The following is a 25,893-nucleotide window of genomic DNA, read 5'->3' as shown; positions in this document are numbered from 1 at the left end:
AGAGTGAAAAATTTAAGGGGGTCTGAATACTTTCCGTACCCACTGTATATATATATAAAATTATTATTATTATATATATAAATATATATATTATATATATCAATATATCTTTATATTATATATATCAATTATATATTATATATATCAATATATCTTTTTTATCCAAACAGTTTGCTGCTTATATGAACCTACCTAAAAAAGATTGTTTTAATGTGTTTTTTGTTTGTTTGTGTTTTTTTACAGTTTTGCATCTGCTCTCACTTATTATGGGATCTGTTTCAGTGTGGGAAGTTTCGGTGTAAATATCTATCTGGCGCAGTTTTTCTCTGGGCTTTCAGAGGCTCCCTCTTTGCTGCTTCCATTTCTGGTGAAGCGATGTGGCCGCAGGCCGTTCAGCATGGGGTCGCTGTTCCTCAGTGGCATTTCCTGTATGCTGTCCCTCCTTGTTTCCAAGTTCTGCGGTGAGGGACACAGTCATTGAAATACAGTACATGAGCACAGACTGATCATGGTCTGATATTGCTTAGTGTAGATGTGAGTTACATAGGTGTATTTTTATTTGAAGAATATCACTCTTACAACTAATGATATGCAATCCTTTCCGAACAGACATGCCTGCCCTTGTTATGACTCTGGCACTGATGGGCAAGCTGTGTATGCAGTACACCTACTGTGTCTCTGTGCTCTATGGGATTGAGCTGTTCCCAACTGTAATACGGTACACAATATCCAAACAGGCCTACCTGATAAAACACATTATTGGTCAGATAATTAGATAACTAGTCTCCAAGTTCAAAACACACCTTAGAGTCAACCGTGTTTGATCTGTCAATCATAAAATGTGCAGGTTCAGACGACTAGAAAGCATCTTTGTTTGTGTGAAATTAAATGTAATTTGGAGTAATTTTAACATTTCAAAAAGTATCTATATCACAGCTCACTTTTCAAAAAATATTTTAAAATGTATGAGCATGTGCTGATGTGTAAGAGTATTCATCACTAATCACAAATCAAAAGAGCTTGAGATATACTTCATGTAACATTTGTGGCATTTCTGGCACTGTTAGAGAGATATTGGATTGTTGATCCACAGTGGAAGACATTCGTGCAGGTAGACAATAAATATGTTGAATCATTGTAGAGATTATAAAACACTTTTTTTTCCCATGAGTTACATAACATTGTGTGCAGTGTTGCAGTACTAAGTATGTAAGCTAACAGCACAGTAATAGACAATAAGAGATCAAATGTTCCCACACTTAATCTGAATGTACAGATAAGTAGTTGTCGCACACATTTTTACACCAACACTGAAACTGAGTTGGTAGAAAAGTTGATTGATATATTGGTTGATTGATATATCACACTTAGTTTTCCCTAAATCTGAGCATAGTTGATCTAATCCCATTTATCACAAGACAGATCATAGTCTAAGAGAGATTTCAGTCAGAACTCAAAATGCGTAGTTACTTTCTTTTGCCTATAGGAGGACAGTGAAGCTGTCTGCATATAAAGCTGGGATAGAAAAAAGTTGTAGACGTAATAAATGATTTTCCACCAAAAACCTTATTGTTCATGAAATGTGCATCTCTTTCTCACTAACAAAACATTTTACACTATGCAGGCAGAAGTGTCTCGGCCTGGTTAGTCTTTGTTACCGAGTGGCCTGTATTATAAATGCTGTGGCGACCCCTGACGGAAGGATCCCTCTACCAGCTATGATCTGTTACAGCAGTGGGCCGATCATTGGTGCAGCCCTGTGCCTGCTTCTTCCAGAGACCAGTGGCATCCCTTTACCAGACACTGTACAAGACTGTGAGAAACAGCCCAGACTGAAGCTCCCATGCTGTGCATGGTGAGATACAGTACACGGAAAAAATATTTTTAAAAATATTATTTAATATATCGTGTAATATATGCAATTACATATATTATTTAAGTAAGTATTAAAATGTATCAGGCTAAACAAATATGAACATGTATGGAATATTTTGAATTCCAGGGAGGTCAATGGGACAATCTGTCAGACTTGTGTTGTAAACTAGTGTGAAGCTTAACAGTAAATGTCATGCCATGACAGCATTTTTTTCATCAGCATGCCATCTATATCATTATCTATAACCAAATACTTGTTTAAAGATATAAATGCTGGTTAGCCGCAGCCAAATAATCAATATTTTAATAAGAAGTGTATGTATTATGGACTAATTAAAAAAATGTTTTTGTTTTAATGTCGGTTGGCCTACGAAGCCTAAACAGGAGTCGGATGCTTCTTTTACCAAGGAGAAGAACATGAAGAACCAAGCGGAAAGCAGCCCCTTCTCAGCATAATCAACAAGAGGAACATGGCAGAAATTGACTTTTTCATATTATTTTTTATGGGGGCGTGTTAGAACGAGCCGTTTTAGGGGGGCGTGGCAGAGTCTTAACTTTGATAAAGAATATCTCTTTGGTTTTGAGACTTTAGTCTTTGCAACTTCAGGGATCTTATCTATGCACAATCAGCTTGTAACACTCCAAAGAGAAAGGAAAACTTGAAATCGCATCATATGACCCCTTTAATGTCTTTTTTATGCCTTGGGATGTCAACATTTCAAAACGTACCTTTCAAAATCTATTTCAAGGAGTAATACTATGTAATGGAGTTTTGGATATGTTTATAATGAATTTTACTTCTGTATGATTATGATACTGGAATATCTAACAAGATTTCATTTAATGCTGGAATGATTCAGTGCTGCTATTGTAGATATTTTTATATAGGAGTTCTTCAGTTCAAAAACACACACACACACATTTTTATATGTTTTCTGCTTTGAATATGTAAGTATTTTTTAAAGGTTTATTGACAAACTGATTTTCTAACCTTTTGCTGTACTCTTGGATTTCCAAAGTAACATTTTTACCTTCACAAACACTTGGGGGCAAAGTCTTGTGTAATTCGTAATGAAATAGACAGCGGGTTAAATCATTGTTTTGAACCGCTTGTATATATGCCATGCAAAAAAACAAAAACAAAATGTTTTTGTATGGGAAGTCTTCAACTAGAGTTAATATGCACCTTCTATTAAAATAAATTTTTTTTAAATAAAGGATATTTATTTGCATTTATGCTTTCCATTGCACAAAAGGTTCTTTAGATTATTAACTTTTTTCACTAAGAAATGAATAGTCTTATTTTCTTGATATCAGACATACTGCATTCTGTTGTGTTTGCTGAAGTGGAATAGAATAGTTGCTGGAATTGAATTATGTGTCTTAAACTTTTCTACCATTTCATTATATTATTCCAATCCAGCTGCTTCTTAAAATGACAACTATCAGTATTAGACTTGTGATTTATGAACGTTTACATTTTCTTTAGGAAACTTTAACAAAGTGATCATTTATTAAGATCCAAGTACGGCAATCATTTAAGATGAGCAATTAACGTCTCCCATATGTATTAAAGTATTTCCTTTCAGCAGGAACAATTCTCAACACATATACAGTAATTTATATATACACATTTATCTATGTATACCTCTGCTGCAAAATTACTGTAGTTGTTTTTCTTAATAGCTGTAAAAAGAATTGACATGTTGCCCATTACAGAATATAATTTGCTTATTTAAAGAGAATTTTTAACAGCAGTGCAGAAACTAGCTTGTATGACACCTTGTGGGCAAGGAGTGTAGCAACTGTCAATTGTCTAAGCAAATAAAACTACCGTTCATTATACTACATTAAGTATGAGCAAGTGTCAATGTGATATATTTTAACTTATTACTCATTTATATTACAATAAGAAAAATCAAATCTTAAACCAGCACTACAGACAAATTATTATCAAGTTAACAAATGTAGGAAATAATCTTTATTAGAACTGATATACATTTCATTTAAAACCAGTAGGAAAACAATCATTCATGTGTGCAAACAGCAATAAATGAAAGCAAAGAGAGCATTCAAACACTTCCTTAAAAAAAACCACCATTTTCCATTTTTTTTTCAGAGCAACAGTACAAGACAGATGTGAGGTTAAATAAAAGTTAATAGTTCATAAAACCATAAATAAGGCTTGTTTTAAACAATGTAGCTTATCATTTGTATTAACATTTGTTTGTAACAGCTGTGCAGTTATTATCAGAGAAAAAAAAAATGGCACACCAAGAAGCCGTGTGCCACTGTGTTTTTGCAGATGGCGAACTACTGTGCTATCATATTTCAAATACCTGGAGCAACTTTACTTAAAATACCACAGTGTCACTCTGTGTCTTCGTGTACGCATAAAAAAGCATAATTGTATTCTAGTTTGTTTCTAAACCATAGCATAACTAAAAATGGACTGATAACTAATAAAACGGGAACCCTTTAGTAGTCAACCCACATACCGATAACTGAACGGCCAAAATGAAAAGAAAATATTTCACCAATGCCAGTAACATTGAAAACACACCCCTTGTCATCCCTTAATACAGCCTTTAAGAGGAACACTGACCCCAAGTGCTCCTAAAAATATACACCTTCATCATAAACGTCATTTCAAACTGTGCAAAAGAAAAGGACCCTTCAATGCCAGACATCATTTGTCACCAATTTGCGATTTTTATGGCCGTTTTTAGCACTTTCAGCTATAGGACACAAAATTAGCTGGGAAGATCCCAACCTGCCCTCTTAGTTCTCCTTCCCACCAGTCATACTGCGAGTCGGTTTTGGTGATAACATTGATGCGATCTCCTGCAACAAAGCTCAGATCTCCAGGCTGCTGACCGGTGAACGGATGCACTGCTGTGACCACTAAAGTGCCACCTGATGCTTGATCTAGAACACATTAGAGAGGAGAGATCAATGTTTGGTTGAAAACACTTTAGTTATTGGAGCATTTTTGAAACTACAAATCAGTGTACAGATAATTTAAAGCTTAGTAACATACAGAATGATGCCCAAACTGTAATTCCTCATTATTAAAGACAATAAAACATTTAGTAAAACATTCATAAATGTATTAAAAATATATAAATAAATGCATAAAAATACTTAAATTAAAAATTAGACTTTAAAAAAGTTATTTGTTATTGTAGCATTTAATTCTAGTTACAAATCAGTGTGAAGGTCATTTAAAGCATAATAATATACAGAATGATTCCCAAATGGTAATTAATAATACACATTAATAATAATAATAATAATAGTAACCATTATAGTTATCTAAAACTGAAACTAAAATTAAGACCTTAAAAAATATATAAAAAACATTTTATTTCAGCTAGTTGTCAAGGCAGCATTTCTCATTTTAATTTAGTTTAACTTGTACTAAAACAACTAAAAATAAAACTGAAATAAAATGAATAAAAAATATACAGCATATATAAAACTAAACAATAAAAATTACACAAACATATAACAAAATTACTAAAACTTTAAAATTAAAATGAATCAAAATAATAATAAAAACTACAATAGTATCTCAGTGACACTAAAATAACACGGATACCACATTATTAAAGACAATAAAACATTTAGCAAAACATATTCATTAATTTATTATTAAATTAAATTAAATAATAAAAAACTTCAGTATTAACATGTAGTGTGCATTTGCTTTTGCACATCTTTACTGTTGAAATTTATTTGATTTATTTTAAATTGATCCTGAATTGTATTTCAGCACTGCTTTGGAACAATATGTAATATTATGAATAGGGATATTTAATTAAACTGTATGATGCATTTCTTGTGCTTTTCCTTATTTGCAAGGTAGTTTAATAAATAATTACTTTAAATGTATAAATGTTGCACATACTTACAGTGACATTAACAATGAATACAAATGAATAAATATTAATTTAAAACGTGCCTATAATGCTATATAACATTGTAATACCAAATTGTAAACACTAGAGAGCAGCATGTACTCTTAAAACAGATAAGCCTACTTTGGCTCAGTTAATTGACACTCTCTCTCTCAAACCCACATTGTGTTGTACTTCGAACAGCACAAAACTTTCCAGCTGGTACTCTAATAGATTGTGGTGCAGTATTAACATCTGCAGATAGAATCTGTCAGCCAGGGGCAAAACCCTTTTCTTTATCTGTCTATCAGCATATAAACAACTGTGCAATCATTTCTGCTGTCAGGTTAACAAACAGCAAATGTAAACCTTCAATTACTGAAACTCTTGACTATGTGTTTTAACACATTGAGCAGGAATAAATGCACTTTGTTCGTGGAATTGAAAGATTTACAGTAAGCGGTTTTATTCCTTCCTTTAGAGGTCTTTTGAAAAACAATATATGTTTAACCAAAATGTAAAATTCAAGTTTCAATTCAAGTTTATTTGTTTAGCGCTTTTCATGATAAAAATGACATTTCTGCAATATATTTAGTAGTAGCTTATCAGTGGTGATTGTCAGTTAATGTACTTATGGCAGAAATGTATGGAAAAATCAATTAAAGACGTAATCAAACAGACGATAAAACACTTTATTCTTGATGCGTGGTTAAATACAAAAGTGTAAGAGCCAGTGACAATTTGATTAGTGACCTGGCCTACAAACAGTGCAGAGTTTGAAAGCAACTGTATGTACGTTCTTATCTTGAAATATTAGCTTCAAATTCATTCTGATGTACACTCTACTAAGGCGAATGGTTTTTGTTTCTTTCCCATGCAGGGTTGCCAGGTGTGCGAAACAAAACCAGCCATCAAAACTAGGCCAAAATTGGGAGGGGGAGGGGGAGTTTTATCCCGCGCATGGCTGTAGAATATGCTGGGCACTTTTAATAAAACGTAAATTCGTCCCCACAGCAGGGGCGTATATTACGCGGGGGACGTGCCCCCCCCCACTTTTAATATCACGTAAATTCGTCCCCCGCACTTTTTCGGGCAAGTGTGTTCGCATAGAGGTTTTCAAGAGCAGGTGTGAATAAATATAGATTTAAATTCAAAGAGTATATATATATAACATTTCTGTCCCCCTCACTTCTGAAATGATGGCTACGCCCCTGCCCCACAGTGTATGTTTTATTCATACTCTAAGCCGGAGGGAAAGTCCAAAACATACTCATAGAAGTAATAACTTATGACGTGCCAGGAAATCCCTAAAATGGACGAAGGCATCCAACTATGGCTGTAGCTGAGCATAAAAAGCAGAAATGTTTTGACTGATGAAACGTGAAGACAATAAACACATGATTGCGACAATACATGGTTTATGTGTGTTTTTCAAGTCATCTCTAGGTAATAAATATATAATGTATATGAATAATGCGGTGCTAATTGACATATCATTTATTACAGTAGTCTAGAAAATAACAAATATATTTCTGCCTTAATCTGTGATAAAAATGGAAAAAAGTGTTTGTAGTATATAAACCAATCATAAAATTGTCATTAAATACAGGAAAAAATATTATAGAATACAAATGACTGGTTATTGTCCAGCAGTGTATTTCTTAGCCAATTAAAAGTAAGAGAAAAGAAAAAAAATACATTTGACATTTGTGGCAAACAGTGTAAAAGTAGCCCAATTCTGCGAAAACAACAACAACGTGGATTTGGCAACCCTGTTCCCATGCTTCCCCCATGCCTTTTCTGGAAGTACTGTATGTAAATTTGGTGGACTGCTACGAAATTCCATGGATTGCTTTACCGCAGCAACAAATGCAGGTGTACAGCTATCTGTAAATACGACAGTGAATTCCACCCACTTAACTGCAGGGGGCACCAAAGTCGCAAAATTACACAAAACTACATAGGGTTGCTTAAAGCTGCACCCTTACTAAATGCATGTTAATGTAAAGAATTCATCCGTGCATGTTTAATCAATTAATTAATTAATTAGGTCTTGTAATTTTTAATCAAAATGTCATGACCTAATCTTCCGGTTATGTATATCGGACTTCTCCAATAATTCATCCGATTAAACCCCATCCCTTTTTTACAATCAACTGCAAGCTTGCATTCAGATCCAACAACCGATGGACAAAACAAAGTCCCCAGAGACTACATTTTTCTTGTCCATAATCAGTTTCACTCAGATATATGACACAACTTTATATATTTAAAACAGATTTTGAATTCCAGATTTCCAATGTGGTTTCAGTCTATCATTCATGTATCAATATAAGCAGAGTGACATTCAACATGCATCGAGCTTCACTGAATGATACGATTAACTTTGCTGGGAAAATGGGGGGAAACGGGTGGCAAGGGGTTTTCATGAGTGAAGAAGACATATGAGAGAGGAGCAGGGAATCAGACAGAAGTGGAATGTGGTTTCACACTGTTGGCACCTGCTCTGAAATCTCCTGACTCCAAATAAACCTCAGGCGTTGCCAAAAGCTTCAGTCGAGCCGTTTTTCACACTAAATGCTTTTGACTTGTATCCTAAAATAACTGCATCCATTCAACATAATGTTCATTCCCGCTACCACAAGTGCAAGACATGACAAGCCGGGCGCAAGACAGCAATACAATCCAGAGAGTTTCTTCAGATCTGGAAGGGCTGTGTATTTTGGCAGAGTGGTGACATCTGAGCTATGCGGTTTTCTACTTGCACACGCAATACCTGAAAAAGTGACAGCTCATGACAGGAAGGAGGGCCTGCCATTTCTCCTCTCTGCTGCTATAAATCTCAGATTGGAGGGTTAGCTAAGTCCTATCAGGTATACAGTGAACAAATCCAATTGATGTAACCATAGATAATCGCTGGCACCTGGTTATGGTGGAGTACAAAAGACCTGATTAACAATTGACAATCTGGATTCACTTTTCATTCCAAAAGGAAAGCGGGATGTATCAGAGAAACCTGTACAACAGCTGCTCAATGTGCCATTACACTTAACAAATCAAAACCTCATAAAACAGTTTCCCTTTAGAGACAAAAAGAGTCTTTAGAAATCAGGGTGGCTCTCTAACCACCTTTTCCTAAGGCCAGGGATCCATCTAAATATTATTTACAGCTATAATGATCTTCAGGGGAAGGAGTGTTAATGAAACAGTGAGGAGTGAGAGTTTTCCAGGTCTCATTTTTCACAAATGATATCATGATAATTAGGGGGAGAGAAATGTCTGCCAGTAAAATAACAAGCAATGTGAACACACACCCAAGGAGTTTTTTTTCCAGCTTGTAACAATACAGTTGAGTATCTCCTTGACTCATCATCGAAAGACTGTAGTCAGCTTTATCATATCATGATGGAGTCTTTTTAGTAACACATCTGCAACTTTTACGAAAGTGGACAGAACGCATATCAAAACAAAAGTAGTTCCCTCCAAACCATTTAATTAAAGTGTTTTTCCCCAATGTTAAAATCCAATTCTATCCAAGGTTAAAAGGATAGTTCACCCAAAAACATATTTCCAAACCCGTAGGCATTTTTCTCAGTCAATACAATGTCAATGGGGTCCGAAACAACACTGGACATGAAATCATAAAATGATATAAGGGGGAGTAAATGATAACAGAAACCATTTTAGCTGTATTATCCCTTTACTATGCACACACAACTTAAAAGTAAGATATTTGTATGTTTATTTCACTTAATGTGTAAACACTGTTTTTTTTTTGTTTTTTTTTCAACATTTCAACCAGCCAGACAAGTGCAACACTGGCACAACCAATGGCATGAGTTTGGGGCGGTGCCGTCAGTTTGTTTGACCAATGGCAGACACTGGGACAATTTTGTTTTTTATATCTATTGTGTTCCACAGAAGAAAGAAATTATAACAAACCTGACTTTCTTTCTTTTGTGGAACACAAATAAAATTAGGGTAAAGTAAATGATAACAGAATTAATTTTTAGATTAGATTTAGATTTTTTTCTGAACTATCCCTTTAAAATTCAAGGACAACTTAAAAGTAAGTCATTTGTATGTTTATTCTACTGAAAGTGTAAATACTGTGTCTCTGAGGCACTTTCAAAACATCCCACCCACCCCGACAACAGCAACATTGGGTCAACAGGAGTTTGGGGTGGGGATATCTGTTTGTTCGACCAATGGCAGACAGCGGAAGTGTTTGGGAAACACTTGTTAAAAACAACCACCAAAATTAGGGCTAAATGCGTTCTTCCATTCCATGCACTACTTTCCTACTTTTCAACACATACTAGATGGACACGTTTGACCTCGCCTATTTTGCGTTGACTCGCACAAGATTCTGTGTTCTAAAGATGCAAATGCTCAAGTTAAAATAAGTTACATTTAAAATAAAATAAGTTTTAAAAAAAATAGTTTTGAGAACTCATGGTTTTTCCCAATTACTGCATGTCTTGTCTTCAAAGCAAAAAATAAAAAATAAAATAAAAAATATTTATGAACGGCCCCTTAATCCGTAGTACTCTCCGCATTTGCATTGGTCTATACGGTTTTTCTGTGCCAATATAAGTTAACAAAATAAAAAGAGTGGCATCTGTTGTCCTGATTTTGATGAAGTCATCCAATGCCATGCTTTGACATACAACAGATGTACCTGTCTACTTATCCAGAATTAAGCAACGACAACTGGCTGTTGAAAGACATGTCAAGTAGTTGGCTAACAATATCTAGTCCCTGTATAATTCACCTGGCTCTCTTACACATCCACATCTAGCCAAAAGATTGCTGTTGGCTGATGGTTTGGTGTCTTATGCAGTTGACAGTTGAAACTCGACACATTATTTAGGTTGCCAGGCAATTATTGATTTTGAATGACTGTTATCAACTAGTAGAATATTAACATGTAATTTGACAAAATCCGGTAATTAAACATCACAGAGGGGAACTGGAAACCTATTCCCACCTGAAGGAGACACGAACAATGAAACCTTGTCTACAGCAGTCTCTAACTGTCTGAATCATGCTGAGGCACGCGCACATTTCAATCAATTAACTTCATTTACACATCTGAATCAACAGAGTTAAAAATAACGAATAAATGCACCATAATAGCATCTAAATTAATTAAAGAGTAAACACAGGAAATGAGGGATATCAGCTAATCATTCTAACGCATGCTTCAATCTGCCGTTTTGAGTGAGAGAAGCGAAGATGATATTAAAATGCACATATCAATTTAGTTTTCAATCTAATTTTAGCTATTTTCAACGAGTCAACTTGTGTGCATTTTGACAAGGAATTACTGTTTCAATTAATGTGCAAGTGAATTAAGTATCACTCATTTAAGCAATTAAAAAGAAGGCAAATGTACAGCCAACTTTTTTAGTGGCAAAGGCGATATGTTTGACTGTTGGCATCCATGCATTCAAGAACGACTTTACCTGGCACAACAAACCCCACGTCATTTATCTACGATCACAGAATGTGTCTTTAGTTTATGTTAGCCTTTGAACGCTTGATTGCCCTCTCTCATAGCGTCATTCGCTCACACTGAATGAACTGCAGTTGCACAAGTCAGGGACACCAGAAGCAAAAACAACCTCTCAACATGGACTTCTAAGAGAGATGCAATGTTCTGAAGGCACTCCTGCTTTTCTTGTGGGGTTTCTTTCTGACCATGAAGGACCCAAGAAGACCCCTGACACCATCACAAACACATACAAGTATATTCACACAGTTTTCCCTCCAGCTTGCAATGGCCACGATGGACTGAAACAGTTGTATACTTAAGTTATAGCCCTCAGTTATTAATTGGAATATTCAACATCACAACCAAAACGTTGTAAATAAAATACAATAAAAGGCTACGTACCACCGAACAACTGCAATAAACTTTACTGTCGAGTTGTACTGGTCAACACGACCAGTATAGCTCAATGACTTTTTCCTGTTGAAAAGACTGGAATACATACTTTTAAAATATGAACAGATTTTAAAACACTAGGCTTCATACACTTGCCGACTTTGTAAATGGTTACAGAGAAAAACTAGGCATCATACACTAAAAGACTGAGCATCGCAAACTTCCAGAGGTTCAAGCATTCGAAATACAACAAAACATGCACCTTTTTTGCTAGTAGATGCATGACCAATTAAAAATTCTAAAATCGGCTCAAAATATCAAACAAGTTTCATATCCTCAGACTGGATGCATTCCGGTCTTGACAATATTTTAAGGATGGTTTTTATCTGGTCTAGCTCTCAGCCTGACTGCCTGAAAAGTGCCCAAACTCTTCTAAAACCAGCCAACAAACCAGCATAACAAGGCTGAAAGGCGAAATAAGACCAACAAAATCAACTCAGGTTGGTTGAAGATGGTTTTTTCAGAGGGTTATGAGAAGGTTCTTTTAATTAACAGTTTAGAGACAAGCATTTAATTCGTTTCAGTTGTCCTGTACGAGCAGAACCCACTATAATCTCCCTCGAGTGTTGAGTGCTGTTGTTGGCTGCCCTGAACATAAAGTCAGTGTGTAATGTTATTATTATAATGTTCTCATGATCAATCATTGCTGTCATTTATACTTGTGCACTAAAGATGCTGCCACACTAAAGGACCCTTCTGCTGTTTAGTTGGGAATAAAATGTACTGTTAGCAATAAAATAGCCTTAAGGACTTGCGGAGATCCAAGACATCGCCTCCTCCAAGTTTTTCCTATTTAAAGGACAGGGAGGCTGCCAAATCTTTTGATGCTTGGGTGTGTATGTGACAAAATCCATCAGTCCAGAATCAATTCACAAACACACACATAGCAAGTGGCCTTTAAAATCTCTCCCCTCACGGATGATAATGTCATCTCGCTGTGGGAAAGAATATGTTTGCTGCGTAGCTGACTTGTGACATGGCAAAGAGCATCGAGGCCCTTCCGGAGTACAGGAAGATGGAAAAACAGCCAGTCTCCAGTTCATGGCTCCTTTTGAAATCTTCCCAGCCAGTCAGAGTGGCTTTTCTCGAAACAAGGCAGGCGAAGCCACTCCATAGCATGATTTTATCTAATCCCTATAATTCAACTTTAAACACGGGCCTTTAGGAACCTAATGAAAATAAATGAGACTGTTAGTGGAGTTGAATTGACGACAACACAAATCATCCTCCAGCCCAAAGGCTGAGCTGATTAATGAAAGGATCTCACACAGCACTGGGTGTTTCTTCTCGTGCATTTCTGCTATTTAATTAGCCGTTGCTAATCTAGCTGTTTTAATCCACTTTATAATTTATCAGTGTCAACTGAAATGCATGACCACATTGTCATCTTTATTCTCAAAGGTATTTCTTGTTGTTTTAAAAAGTGTCTGATTAACCTCATCATATACAGAAGGAATAAACCCTTTTGTTCGGATATTCGGCTTGATAATACGCTTGAACACGCAGGGTGGGATACAAAACATACAGCAAATTCCTCCTCTGTTAGTTTATTACCATAGTTGCAGGTGTGAAGTCTCTTTTTTAACAATAAGCATAATTCCATTTAAGGAGGGAAAAACATACTTCAAGACTTCTCATGGTTTTATTAGCTGTGTGGGAGGCTTGTGTTAACAGAAATAAACAAACTATTTTGTTCTTGACAGAAACCTTTTAATTATATTTTCTTAAGGACTTGACCTGAAATAAAATGTAAAAATATAAAAAATAAAATAAATACAAAAAAAATTAAATATAAAATAAAAAAAATAAAATAAAATGCACTCACCTGAGCTTTCGGTATCCCAGTTGTCTAAGCTTGGATATAGAACTGGCTTCACAGCTGCAGAAGCTGTGAAAATATGACTTTTTATCAACACAAACATAAACAAGTCTCTCAATGTCAGAGGCAAGGATATTGCAACTTTCCTCCAATATTACAACAGCACAAGTTCAGTCAGTAATTTCTACTCTAAAAGATGAATGGTGTGAGGATTTGAGAGGTCACTCGGGGTCTTACCTTGTGCCTTGGGTATGTAAGAGGAGGCAGCTCTCTGTGAGGGAGGCCTTGGTCTAGCTGGTGCTGAACTCATCTGCGAAAACAAAGACACCCGAAAATACATCAACAGACTTGTCTCTCACCCAGCGAACTTGATAAACAGAGACTGGCACTGATGCCGTAAAAAAAAATTCTATTAGTTCAAGTCAAGTTTTTTTTTTGTAAATCTGAATCAGTATGTTAACTCAGTTTGCACCTTAAATATGAACTGAATTGCAGTAAAAGCTGAACATGCACTGCATTTCTAATAGTGTCATATTGTGCCATACACATACAGACCTTTGAGATCTCAAAACATTATATGCACTGTAACTATTCATTTTGCTTCATTTGAATTTATAATCTAACGGGAATTTCATACTCGATATTATGATAGGGAATCCCTTGAGTTGTTTTGATCTGATTTCATGAGACCACAAGTGGAAAGCCTATATTACTGTCATCTACAGTGTTTTATGGTAGTCTGATTTATAGTAGCCATCAAATGAAACTCACTATCACCTTCTAATGTGCTGAAAGATTTTGTCAACAGATTATACCTCTCATGCTTTATTTATTTATTCCAAACTACCTCATTCTTGTGAAGGAAGTTTGTACTTTAATGTTTGCCACTAGAAGGGTTACTTCCTATTTGCAATTTGTGTATCACCGACTCAAATGAACAAAATAGTCATAAGATTTGCTAATTTGCCTGCGGAAAAAAGATTTGAGTAAGCGGAAAATAAGTGTGAATTAAAATCCCATCAAGTACAATGAGGTTATAGTAACTATGTTGTAGTAGCTTTAAGTAATCTTGAAAAGATGAGTGATGTTGTCAGTCAAATTAATGTGATATTTCAGCATGCAATGGCAAATCGCACATGCAATTTAAACAGAGCAAAAGAGTAACTGAATGGGTGAGGAATATTTATTTTTGTTGCTAATCTGTTGATGCAAATTAGTGGTGTAATTGTCCTGTAAGAATATTTCAACAGTGTGCTATTTGGAAATGTTTTCATTAAATCCTTCATTGCTGTACACTATGATCTTGAAAAAACAAATATTTAAATTCAACATGATGTCGAAAATTCTTCTAAATTTGATAAAATGTTGGGAATTTGTGACTAAACCGTGACCTCTCTCTTTCAGCTGTAAAGTCATTCATACTGATTCATCTACTTTGATTCACTCTAGTGAATCAGTTTGTTCAGACACAGTTCATGTAAATGACAAGATTAAATGATAAGAAATTGTTCACAGTTCATAAACAATTCATGTTTCGAGTGCCTGTCCTGCTTTTTAGAATATTTATTGAAAATATTTAGTGAAAGTGAAGTATTTGGTTAAATGCCACTCTTCATCACTATTTTTTATGTATTTATTGTAAATGTACACATTGAAGTTCAAAATGTACAACTCTGATTAAATTAAAACGTAATGTTAAAAATCACCAGATATTTTACATTATTTTATTTTATAGATATATAGTTCATAGATTTAATGATGTAGTATCTTGCAGTTTTTTTCAAAAGAGTAGCAGAACTGTTTTTAAACTACTGTAAATTATGGGTAACACTTTACAATAAAGTTTTATTTGTTAACATTTCTTAACTACATTTGTTAAACTAACAATAAAAAAGTACAAATACAAATGTATTAATCTTAGTTAATGGTAATCCCAATATTTACTAATAAATAATTGAACTCAAAAGTTGTATCTGTTAATGTTAATTAATGGATGTGAGGTGAACTAACAACGAACGGTTGTATTTTTATTAACTAATGTTAACTACGATTAATAAATACTGTAACACATGTATTGCTCATAGTTAATTAATATTAGTTAATGCATTTACTAACGTTAATGGGGCATTATTGTGTAGTGCTACAAAATTATGAGTAGCATAGCTTGTAGCTCAGTAAGCTTTGGTTTCAAATATGTTTTCCCAACATGGGGCAGTAGTACACAGACATTGACCTTGCTTGAGGCTTGCATGTGTTTGTTCTGCCAGTCGGTGGTGTATTTCTCTGTGTAGTCCTGCAAAATGGTGTACAAATCATATGCTTCTGGTGGGGGTTCCACATCTCCATTGAGAATAGCAGAAGCACGAATGTCTTGGCCATAAAACCTAATCAAAAGTAAAGCCCACATTAGATATTGAAACTGTAACACAATGAAAACACAAAGTAGGTCAGCATGCGAGGTAACATCAGTGCCCGAGGGCTTTAATGTAACAATTAAACTCTTTAACCTGTAACACTGCAACGTGCTTACTTTCGGTTGGTTTCTTTGCGTTCGATGAGGTAAGAACCAACAAGAGACACTCCAGCATAAAGGCCACGAGATTTGCAGTATGAGTAGACAGCCGCTGTACTGCGAAACGCCACATCTGCCTCCAAATTCCTGTCAAAGATGCTTAGTCAGACTTGTATATATGCAAGGAATAAACACTACACAGACAAAGCTCATAGTAAAATCGACTGTGAAGATGAAACTATGCACAATTTTCAGTGTTATAACAACTGGTATTTGTTGGGAATCCTCATTTAAAGAAATACATACAATAGGGCCATTTTTTTCTATTAGGCCTATAGTTTCAATTATTTACAAATGTTTTTTTTTTTTTAAAGGCTCCAAGGCTGAATTTATTTAATAAAAACACAGCAAAAACAGTAATATTGTGAAATATTATTACAATTTAAAATAATAGCTTTCTATTTGATTATATTTAAAAAATAATAATTTATTCCTGTGATGGCAAAGCTTTATTTTCAGCAGAAAACAGTTGTGCTGCTTAATATTTTTGTGGAAACAGTGAATTATTATTTTTGTTTAATTTAACAGAAAGTTCAAAAGAACAGGATTTATTTGAAACAGAAATCTTTTGTAACAACCCTACTGTGTCTTTATTGTTACTTTGGATTAATTTAATATTTAATTGCCATTTAATTTCATTACCATTTCCATGTTCAAACATCCCTCACAAACTATGAAGATCAAGCCAAAGGAATGGCCAAAGTAGCTTAATTTCAATAAACTAAGCTTACGAACCAATGAAATTATTTTCAGTTGTAAAATTAACAGTATTCCATAAATTTTTTTATTTCACAAATATTACACAAACCCCTTTAAAATGTTTATAAAATGTCCAAGTTCCATTGTCCAATTAATAACTATGTTCTTAAAAGAGATCTTGATTTTGATGCAAACGTTTATTTTATTAAAATAATGAGATGTGACATTTATATAAAATGTCTTATAGTAGGTGGTAAGAAGGTTCTATTCCAAAAATAACTAATTTCAAAGAGCACATACACCCTGCAGTCATTGCTGCCAAACCAAATCCAAACCCCATCTAATCTAAGCCAACAAATCAAACACATCCACATTAAGTGGAATCTTCAGTCCTAGTTTTCAAAGCTACTGTAGTGCAGCTGGCAACCATTCAGTACAATATCGCTTACAGGTCTATTCCGGCAAGATCCATTAACAACATTTAAAGCAGTGAGAATAAAAAAGGACTTTCCAAGCACAAACACAGCAGAATCCATCAATAAAGAGTAAAATCACTGATTCACCTTAGAACAATGCAGCTGTCATTTAAACTAGCACTTTTGAATGGCTCCTAATGTACAGCATGGACACCTGTCATTATCTATAATTTGCGCAGTATTTTCCGCACAGGCTCATGCTTGTCAAATTATGAATGACTGTGTTGTAGGTGAAAGCTGAAACTGGCAGCTGACAACTGTATACATTTTTTTGTATAAACATATCATCAGAGAAAAAGTATATGGCTTTTCTATTCTGTTGATTTTATATTTAGCTTTCAGCAAAAGGAAAAGGTTTTCCTTCATTGCCATTCATAAATGCACCAAAACTACAGTTTAAAAACATTAGAAAGCTTATTTATACCTTAAATTAATGTTGTGAAAGCCCTCCATCACCTATGTAAACACTTTAAAAACTCTCTCCAAAGAAATGGGCATCAACAGTCTATTTACAAATGAATGAAACATAATGAAGCTCACAAGAGCTCAAGGACTGCACAATCCTTTTCTCATTCATGTCCACATAGCCCTGGCAGCACTTACAGTAACATAAAAAAAAAACTATCATAATATCAATTGCTGAACATAAATCAAACCTTTCTCCCTTAAGCCATAACCTTTGATTTTAATCAAAAGTCAGCCAAGTGACACTGATGCATCCAGACACAAAAAAAATAAAACACTTTAGTAATAAAAGTGTCATTTCATATTACAACACTGATACTTAACAGTGGACATTTGCTCAAAGCACCCAAGTTTCCAAAACTTCACTCTACGTTATTGCCTCTCTTCTGTCCCCTGGCAACAGAATTTGGTACTACACTGTAACATCAACTTGCATACCTGCCAAGAGGCCCAACAGCCACAGTGCAGTTTCCTCCAAGTGTAAGATTGCCCCCTTTACTAAAAGCATCCACAGCTCTCCTCTGATTCAGGATGATGACAAAATCTGATGCCTGGAGATGAAAAAAGAAAACATATGTCATGTTTTGTGTGAAGCCTTAAAAGGACGGTTCACCCAAAAATGACTTTTACACAACAAGATTTTTATTTTATTTTTTTAACATTAGAATGAAAGTGAAGAGTAACCAGGGGCTGTCATTTCAAAGAAAGTCTAAGCTAGAAAGGTAAATTAAATTAAATTTTCAAAGAAAGTCTTATATTAAATTCAATGTAATATTTAATTAATATTTTTATTAGTTTTTTTATTGTTATTACAAGTTGGGCATCACTTAATCTGTTCCTTCACCTAAATAGAAATAAAAATTAAATAATTATAATCAGTTAATTTAATCAACTTTGTAGGGTTTTCTGCTTGTAGGATTTTTAAAATTGTGCCAAAAAAATATAGCAGAATCTCTACGGCATATTTCCACTGTTGCATGATATACTGTATGCAGTTCCATCATACCACCCAGCCCTAAAACACTCACACATTTCACCAGATACTCAGAACTGCCTATTCAAGTCTCACAACTGATATCACTCTTTTAGTGATTTTCTCTCACTATTTACAAAATCAGATTAGGTTTTTTTTTTTTAAGCACCAGACCATGTGATGTTAGTTATTAGTCAAGTCTGTCCTTCATGCACAATCTAGCTATACAGCACTCTGATAAGCACCCTGCCAACTATTGTTCATCTGTCACCAGCAAAACATTAAAAAGTAGCACTATATTCAGCAATAGTTTTTATGCTTTTTAAATTCTGGTTGGTGTCGAAACATTTGGACCGCTTTCAGACATGCTCTGGTTTTAATGCCTAAAGATAAAATCGATACTTCCTGTACTCCCTTGCTACTTATCAGGTGCGTCGCTACTTACTGAGAGACAGACACCGCAGAGCTAACCACTGTGCCTGAAGGCTACTCGAGAAATTAATCAAGACTGTCAAGATGCACAGGCGCTCGGTACACAAATGACTCATCCGAGCTACAACCCAAGGTCAGCGGAAAAAAAAGTGCAACTTCTGCCTGATGCTGACAAATGACCTCAACTGGACACAAGCACAGTGATTTCCTGTGCCAGGGATAGAAGGATCCACTTTATGCCAAGGCTGAATTTATTTAATAAAAACACAGCAAAAACAGTAATATTGTGAAATATTATTACAATTTAAAATAATAGCTTTCTATTTGATTATATTTAAAAAATAATAATTTATTCCTGTGATGGCAAAGCTTTATTTTCAGCAGAAAACAGTTGTGCTGCTTAATATTTTTGTGGAAACAGTGAATTATTATTTTTGTTTAATTTAACAGAAAGTTCAAAAGAACAGGATTTATTTGAAACAGAAATCTTTTGTAACAACCCTACTGTGTCTTTATTGTTACTTTGGATTAATTTAATATTTAATTGCCATTTAATTTCATTACCATTTCCATGTTCAAACATCCCTCACAAACTATGAAGATCAAGCCAAAGGAATGGCCAAAGTAGCTTAATTTCAATAAACTAAGCTTACGAACCAATGAAATTATTTTCAGTTGTAAAATTAACAGTATTCCATAAATTTTTTTATTTCACAAATATTACACAAACCCCTTTAAAATGTTTATAAAATGTCCAAGTTCCATTGTCCAATTAATAACTATGTTCTTAAAAGAGATCTTGATTTTGATGCAAACGTTTATTTTATTAAAATAATGAGATGTGACATTTATATAAAATGTCTTATAGTAGGTGGTAAGAAGGTTCTATTCCAAAAATAACTAATTTCAAAGAGCACATACACCCTGCAGTCATTGCTGCCAAACCAAATCCAAACCCCATCTAATCTAAGCCAACAAATCAAACACATCCACATTAAGTGGAATCTTCAGTCCTAGTTTTCAAAGCTACTGTAGTGCAGCTGGCAACCATTCAGTACAATATCGCTTACAGGTCTATTCCGGCAAGATCCATTAACAACATTTAAAGCAGTGAGAATAAAAAAGGACTTTCCAAGCACAAACACAGCAGAATCCATCAATAAAGAGTAAAATCACTGATTCACCTTAGAACAATGCAGCTGTCATTTAAACTAGCACTTTTGAATGGCTCCTAATGTACAGCATGGACACCTGTCATTATCTATAATTTGCGCAGTATTTTCCGCACAGGCTCATGCTTGTCAAATTATGAATGACTGTGTTGTAGGTGAAAGCTGAAACTGGCAGCTGACAACTGTATACATTTTTTTGTATAAACATATCATCAGAGAAAAAGTATATGGCTTTTCTATTCTGTTGATTTTATATTTAGCTTTCAGCAAAAGGAAAAGGTTTTCCTTCATTGCCATTCATAAATGCACCAAAACTACAGTTTAAAAACATTAGAAAGCTTATTTATACCTTAAATTAATGTTGTGAAAGCCCTCCATCACCTATGTAAACACTTTAAAAACTCTCTCCAAAGAAATGGGCATCAACAGTCTATTTACAAATGAATGAAACATAATGAAGCTCACAAGAGCTCAAGGACTGCACAATCCTTTTCTCATTCATGTCCACATAGCCCTGGCAGCACTTACAGTAACATAAAAAAAAAACTATCATAATATCAATTGCTGAACATAAATCAAACCTTTCTCCCTTAAGCCATAACCTTTGATTTTAATCAAAAGTCAGCCAAGTGACACTGATGCATCCAGACACAAAAAAAATAAAACACTTTAGTAATAAAAGTGTCATTTCATATTACAACACTGATACTTAACAGTGGACATTTGCTCAAAGCACCCAAGTTTCCAAAACTTCACTCTACGTTATTGCCTCTCTTCTGTCCCCTGGCAACAGAATTTGGTACTACACTGTAACATCAACTTGCATACCTGCCAAGAGGCCCAACAGCCACAGTGCAGTTTCCTCCAAGTGTAAGATTGCCCCCTTTACTAAAAGCATCCACAGCTCTCCTCTGATTCAGGATGATGACAAAATCTGATGCCTGGAGATGAAAAAAGAAAACATATGTCATGTTTTGTGTGAAGCCTTAAAAGGACGGTTCACCCAAAAATGACTTTTACACAACAAGATTTTTATTTTATTTTTTTAACATTAGAATGAAAGTGAAGAGTAACCAGGGGCTGTCATTTCAAAGAAAGTCTAAGCTAGAAAGGTAAATTAAATTAAATTTTCAAAGAAAGTCTTATATTAAATTCAATGTAATATTTAATTAATATTTTTATTAGTTTTTTTATTGTTATTACAAGTTGGGCATCACTTAATCTGTTCCTTCACCTAAATAGAAATAAAAATGAAATAATTATAATCAGTTAATTTAATCAACTTTGTAGGGTTTTCTGCTTGTAGGATTTTTAAAATTGTGCCAAAAAAATATAGCAGAATCTCTACGGCATATTTCCACTGTTGCATGATATACTGTATGCAGTTCCATCATACCACCCAGCCCTAAAACACTCACACATTTCACCAGATACTCAGAACTGCCTATTCAAGTCTCACAACTGATATCACTCTTTTAGTGATTTTCTCTCACTATTTACAAAATCAGATTAGGTTTTTTTTTTTTAAGCACCAGACCATGTGATGTTAGTTATTAGTCAAGTCTGTCCTTCATGCACAATCTAGCTATACAGCACTCTGATAAGCACCCTGCCAACTATTGTTCATCTGTCACCAGCAAAACATTAAAAAGTAGCACTATATTCAGCAATAGTTTTTATGCTTTTTAAATTCTGGTTGGTGTCGAAACATTTGGACCGCTTTCAGACATGCTCTGGTTTTAATGCCTAAAGATAAAATCGATACTTCCTGTACTCCCTTGCTACTTATCAGGTGCGTCGCTACTTACTGAGAGACAGACACCGCAGAGCTAACCACTGTGCCTGAAGGCTACTTGAGAAATTAATCAAGACTGTCAAGATGCACAGGCGCTCGGTACACAAATGACTCATCCGAGCTACAACCCAAGGTCAGCGGAAAAAAAAGTGCAACTTCTGCCTGATGCTGACAAATGACCTCAACTGGACACAAGCACAGTGATTTCCTGTGCCAGGGATAGAAGGATCCACTTTATGCACTGAAAAATGATGAAGCCAGCACTTGAGATACAAACAGCTCCAGACAAAAGGCTGACCTCTGATTTAGGAAAAAGGTTGTGATGAGTAATTCATTATTGTCATGCTTTAGCACAACACCATGTAAGATTCATAGTAAACTTACTGCTAATGTGACTTTACTTAAAATCAAAAAGAAAATTTATAATTATTATGGGGAGCACCTGTTTATTAGTAAATGATGGACCCTCTTTACAGGTAATTTATTTAACAAAATAACAAAATAAAGTCATTTGCAGATCAACCACAAAAACTTTTTTACAAGATGAATAAAGTTTGGAGACAGTTGCTTAATTATGTTTTTTCCCCGCCAAAGTTACAAATTACACAAAGATCTATTTTTTTATTTTTATTTAAGAACATTTATTGGTTTTCTTCATAGTTAAAACTATGAGATTATTCCTAATTCAAAAATCTAATTGATTGACATCTCTAATAACACGTTTTCTTAAGGAGATGATGGAACGAAAAAGAAATACAAAACAAGACAGCCAAGTCAGAGAGGGCAAATATTTCAATGTCTTGTTGTTCTTGTCTATGCATGACTCAGACAATCTTGACAGAAAGAAAACATATTTTTTGCATGACATTGCAAGTGAAGTAATTTAGAAATTATACCCTGATGAAGCACATATATGTCTACATATAAAACATAATCCATAGGCATATTATAGCATAGTGTAGTCCAGAATGTTCATCTGATACATGAATAAACCTGCTGCATAACTGTTCTTGAACACCTGACTCAGCACAGATTTTTTTTTTACATCTACTACCTTACCTAGGGTTAAGCCTATAAAATGTGTCAACACTTAATTTTAGATGCCATAAGATGATCATTCATTATCTTTTTATAATTAAAAAAATAACTATCAAAAACATACCAAAAAAGCCAAGAGGAATTTTGACAAAAAGACCTTCTCATAGCTTCTCATAGTTAACCCAATATATACCTGGTATACCATAAACTTCTTTAATTATGACAAATTGGTTGTTTTTTAGAACAGAAAAACATCTTACCTCCAGGCCAATTTCAAATCCTCCACCAAGTCCAGCAATGCCAATGGCTGAAGGAGCAGACCATCCTTCAGCACAGGAAATAGAGATCACATCACAATATACATATAAAAAACTTTAGTTTGGGATGTCCTACTGTAGAATTTGTTTAGATTTTTAAGTACAACAGACAATCCTGATACCAACCTGTTAATGTAACTTTCCAAAATGGCGAACCTTGAAACATCTTTTCAAGATTAAAATATATAGTGCCCAAAACATGAGCCCATTGTCCATTATTATAACTATTACTGAAGTTTAAATCAAATCATATATTAATGTTAATTAAATACATATAGTAATCCCATATCAAAATAATGATTACACTACTCAAAAAGCTAAAGGCCTCAAAAACTCCTCTAAATGTGTTTTAGCTCTGCTTAATGTCAAAATTCAATGAGTAAAAACAAAGAAACACTAACATACATAGTCAATGAAGCTCTAAATGACCTTAAAGCTGCAGTCCGTAACTTTTTTTTGGTTAAAAATGATCTGAAATCAATATTTGAGCAAGTACATAACCAGCCAGTGTTCAAAACTATCGCCTTACTTTAGCCCGATTCACAACGGTTAGCTTATAATAATGTTTTCTAATTTGAGTGGTACGGGTAGGTTTTCGCAGGAAATTCGAGCATGGCACTGCGTCATTACGTCACGTCTGCAAACAAAGAAGTTGTCCCAGCTAGTAGGCTATCACATGTGAGGATCCTGCAGGTGGCGGATCGTTTATAGCCTTTTCTCACAGCAGCCAGAATAATTAAATGTATCATTTTGATGGCGGATTGTAATCCATAAAGGATTATGTGTTTATGAAACACATGTGAATGAAATTAAATTATATGCCAGTTATAAATGTGCTTCTGATTACAGATAGCCTGGGATTACAAAGATTTGTATTTTAAAGAAAACCAGTTCGAAGGGAGCATAATTTGCTTTTTGGGTTAAAAGAATTTCTTAATATGAAATTCGAAGAGTATGACAATTAGATTAGACTGTGCAGAAATTGAAATCTACACGCTAATACACACTATAGTCATAGTCACCAATGCTGATGTTGTTAACATTAATGATTTGAGAATAAAGTATAACAATAATAATAATTTGAACGGTTTGATGTGATATGAGGTAACCGATCTTTAGATTTAATCACCATTGGTAGCGAGATTTATGGCAATTCTTTTTTCCTCAGTTGGTCAGAACAAACGTGGCAGACTTGTTACTTACTTGTTCAGATGGCAATATACGGTGAAAATTCTTATTTGGGTCATATTCCAAGACGTAGGCTAGAATCTGTGATTGTGAAGTACAGTAAATATCCACACCGGTGCAGTGACTGACTGCCACACATACTCTTCAGAACATTAGATTCATCCGCGCTGGAGCCATGCCGACTCACAACCTACGCAAGCTAGATAATTCCACACACAGCTGCAATTCCAGGTTTTCAAACAGATATGGTGACAAAGAGGCAAAACTTAAGGACTGCAGCTTTAAGGAGTGTTTTGTTTATTCAGTTTTGAACGTTGCTAAGGCAGCTACCAGATATCAATTACTCCAATCCCATGAAACCTCCCTAATTACTCAAATCGGTACATTTTGCTGTAATAGTTTTGGTTTAGACAGGAAGAAAAATTAGGATTGAACTTTTAAAGGGGTCATATGATGTTGCTAAAAAGAACATTATTTTGTGTATTTGGTGTAATGAAATCTGTTTATGCGGTTTAAGGTTCAAAAAACACATTATTTTCCACATACTGTATATTATTGTTTCTCCTCTATGCCCCGCCTTTCTGAAACGCGTCGATTTTTACAAAGCTAATCGTTCTGAAAAGCGAGGTGTGCTGTGATTGGCCAGCTATCCACTGCGTTGTGATTGGCCGAATACCTCAAGCATGTGACGGAAATGTTACGCCCCTACCATACTGTGATGATGCCCTGTCAGGCGGGAGCGATGATTCAAAAACATGAAAACCCATTACAAACGAGGCATTTGTAGCATCCAGTGGGGACATAATTACTGATTATAATGACTCATACTGTCTTTTTACGCGTTGCGTTGCATCGCGCCACGTAAACATAAAACCATGTCTGCATTTGAGAAATGACAAACAACAAGCACTACTCTACACTGCCCAAAAAACTCGCTTTAAATATATAAAATATAAAAACTCTTTAAATATAAAAAACGTACTTACAGGCTGTGAGTCAGAACAGCCGGCATTGTAGTCTACTCTACCAGGATCAGGAAACAGTCCTCCATAAAATGCACTGCACACATCTGAATATTTGGGTTAAACTGTTCTGGAACAGTGTTGTAAATACAACTTAACCACTGATTCCTAGTCGTGTCCATTTTTGGAAGCCCAAACAAAGTAGTTTCGCTTTCACAACGAAACACACAGCGCCTTCACAACATGGCGGCAGCAACAATA

At 34.8% G+C, this 25,893-nt stretch overlaps 2 protein-coding genes across 4 annotated transcripts in view; one reads left to right on the top strand and one right to left on the bottom strand.

Moving 5' to 3' along the window:
* Window positions 1–2,374, top strand: part of LOC107733177 (solute carrier family 22 member 6) — a 5,060-nt gene extending 2,686 nt beyond the window's left edge. For all 3 annotated transcript variants that reach the window (XM_016544722.1, XM_016544721.1, XM_016544720.1), the window contains 4 exons: window positions 244–461; window positions 610–718; window positions 1,625–1,855; window positions 2,238–2,374. In XM_016544722.1, coding sequence (XP_016400208.1) covers window positions 244–461; window positions 610–718; window positions 1,625–1,855; window positions 2,238–2,331 — 652 coding nt within the window. In that variant the 3' untranslated portion in view covers window positions 2,332–2,374. The remainder of the gene's footprint in view (window positions 1–243; window positions 462–609; window positions 719–1,624; window positions 1,856–2,237) is intronic.
* A 1,467-nt stretch (window positions 2,375–3,841) lies between these two features.
* Window positions 3,842–25,893, bottom strand: part of LOC107733179 (SH3 domain-containing YSC84-like protein 1) — a 31,392-nt gene continuing 9,340 nt past the window's right edge. Inside the window, exons 4-10 of the mRNA XM_016544723.1 lie at window positions 23,426–23,490; window positions 21,161–21,273; window positions 16,074–16,202; window positions 15,777–15,927; window positions 13,781–13,853; window positions 13,550–13,612; window positions 3,842–4,803 (exon numbers count right to left, since the gene is read on the bottom strand). Coding sequence (XP_016400209.1) covers window positions 4,610–4,803; window positions 13,550–13,612; window positions 13,781–13,853; window positions 15,777–15,927; window positions 16,074–16,202; window positions 21,161–21,273; window positions 23,426–23,490 — 788 coding nt within the window. The 3' untranslated portion in view covers window positions 3,842–4,609. The remainder of the gene's footprint in view (window positions 4,804–13,549; window positions 13,613–13,780; window positions 13,854–15,776; window positions 15,928–16,073; window positions 16,203–21,160; window positions 21,274–23,425; window positions 23,491–25,893) is intronic.

This window comes from Sinocyclocheilus rhinocerous, unplaced genomic scaffold, assembly GCF_001515625.1.
Source record: "Sinocyclocheilus rhinocerous isolate Xijiao unplaced genomic scaffold, SAMN03320098_v1.1 scaffold8, whole genome shotgun sequence".
Taxonomy (NCBI): domain Eukaryota; kingdom Metazoa; phylum Chordata; class Actinopteri; order Cypriniformes; family Cyprinidae; genus Sinocyclocheilus; species Sinocyclocheilus rhinocerous.
Note: the sequence above shows the minus strand (reverse complement) of the source record. Positions and strands in the feature narration are given on the sequence as shown.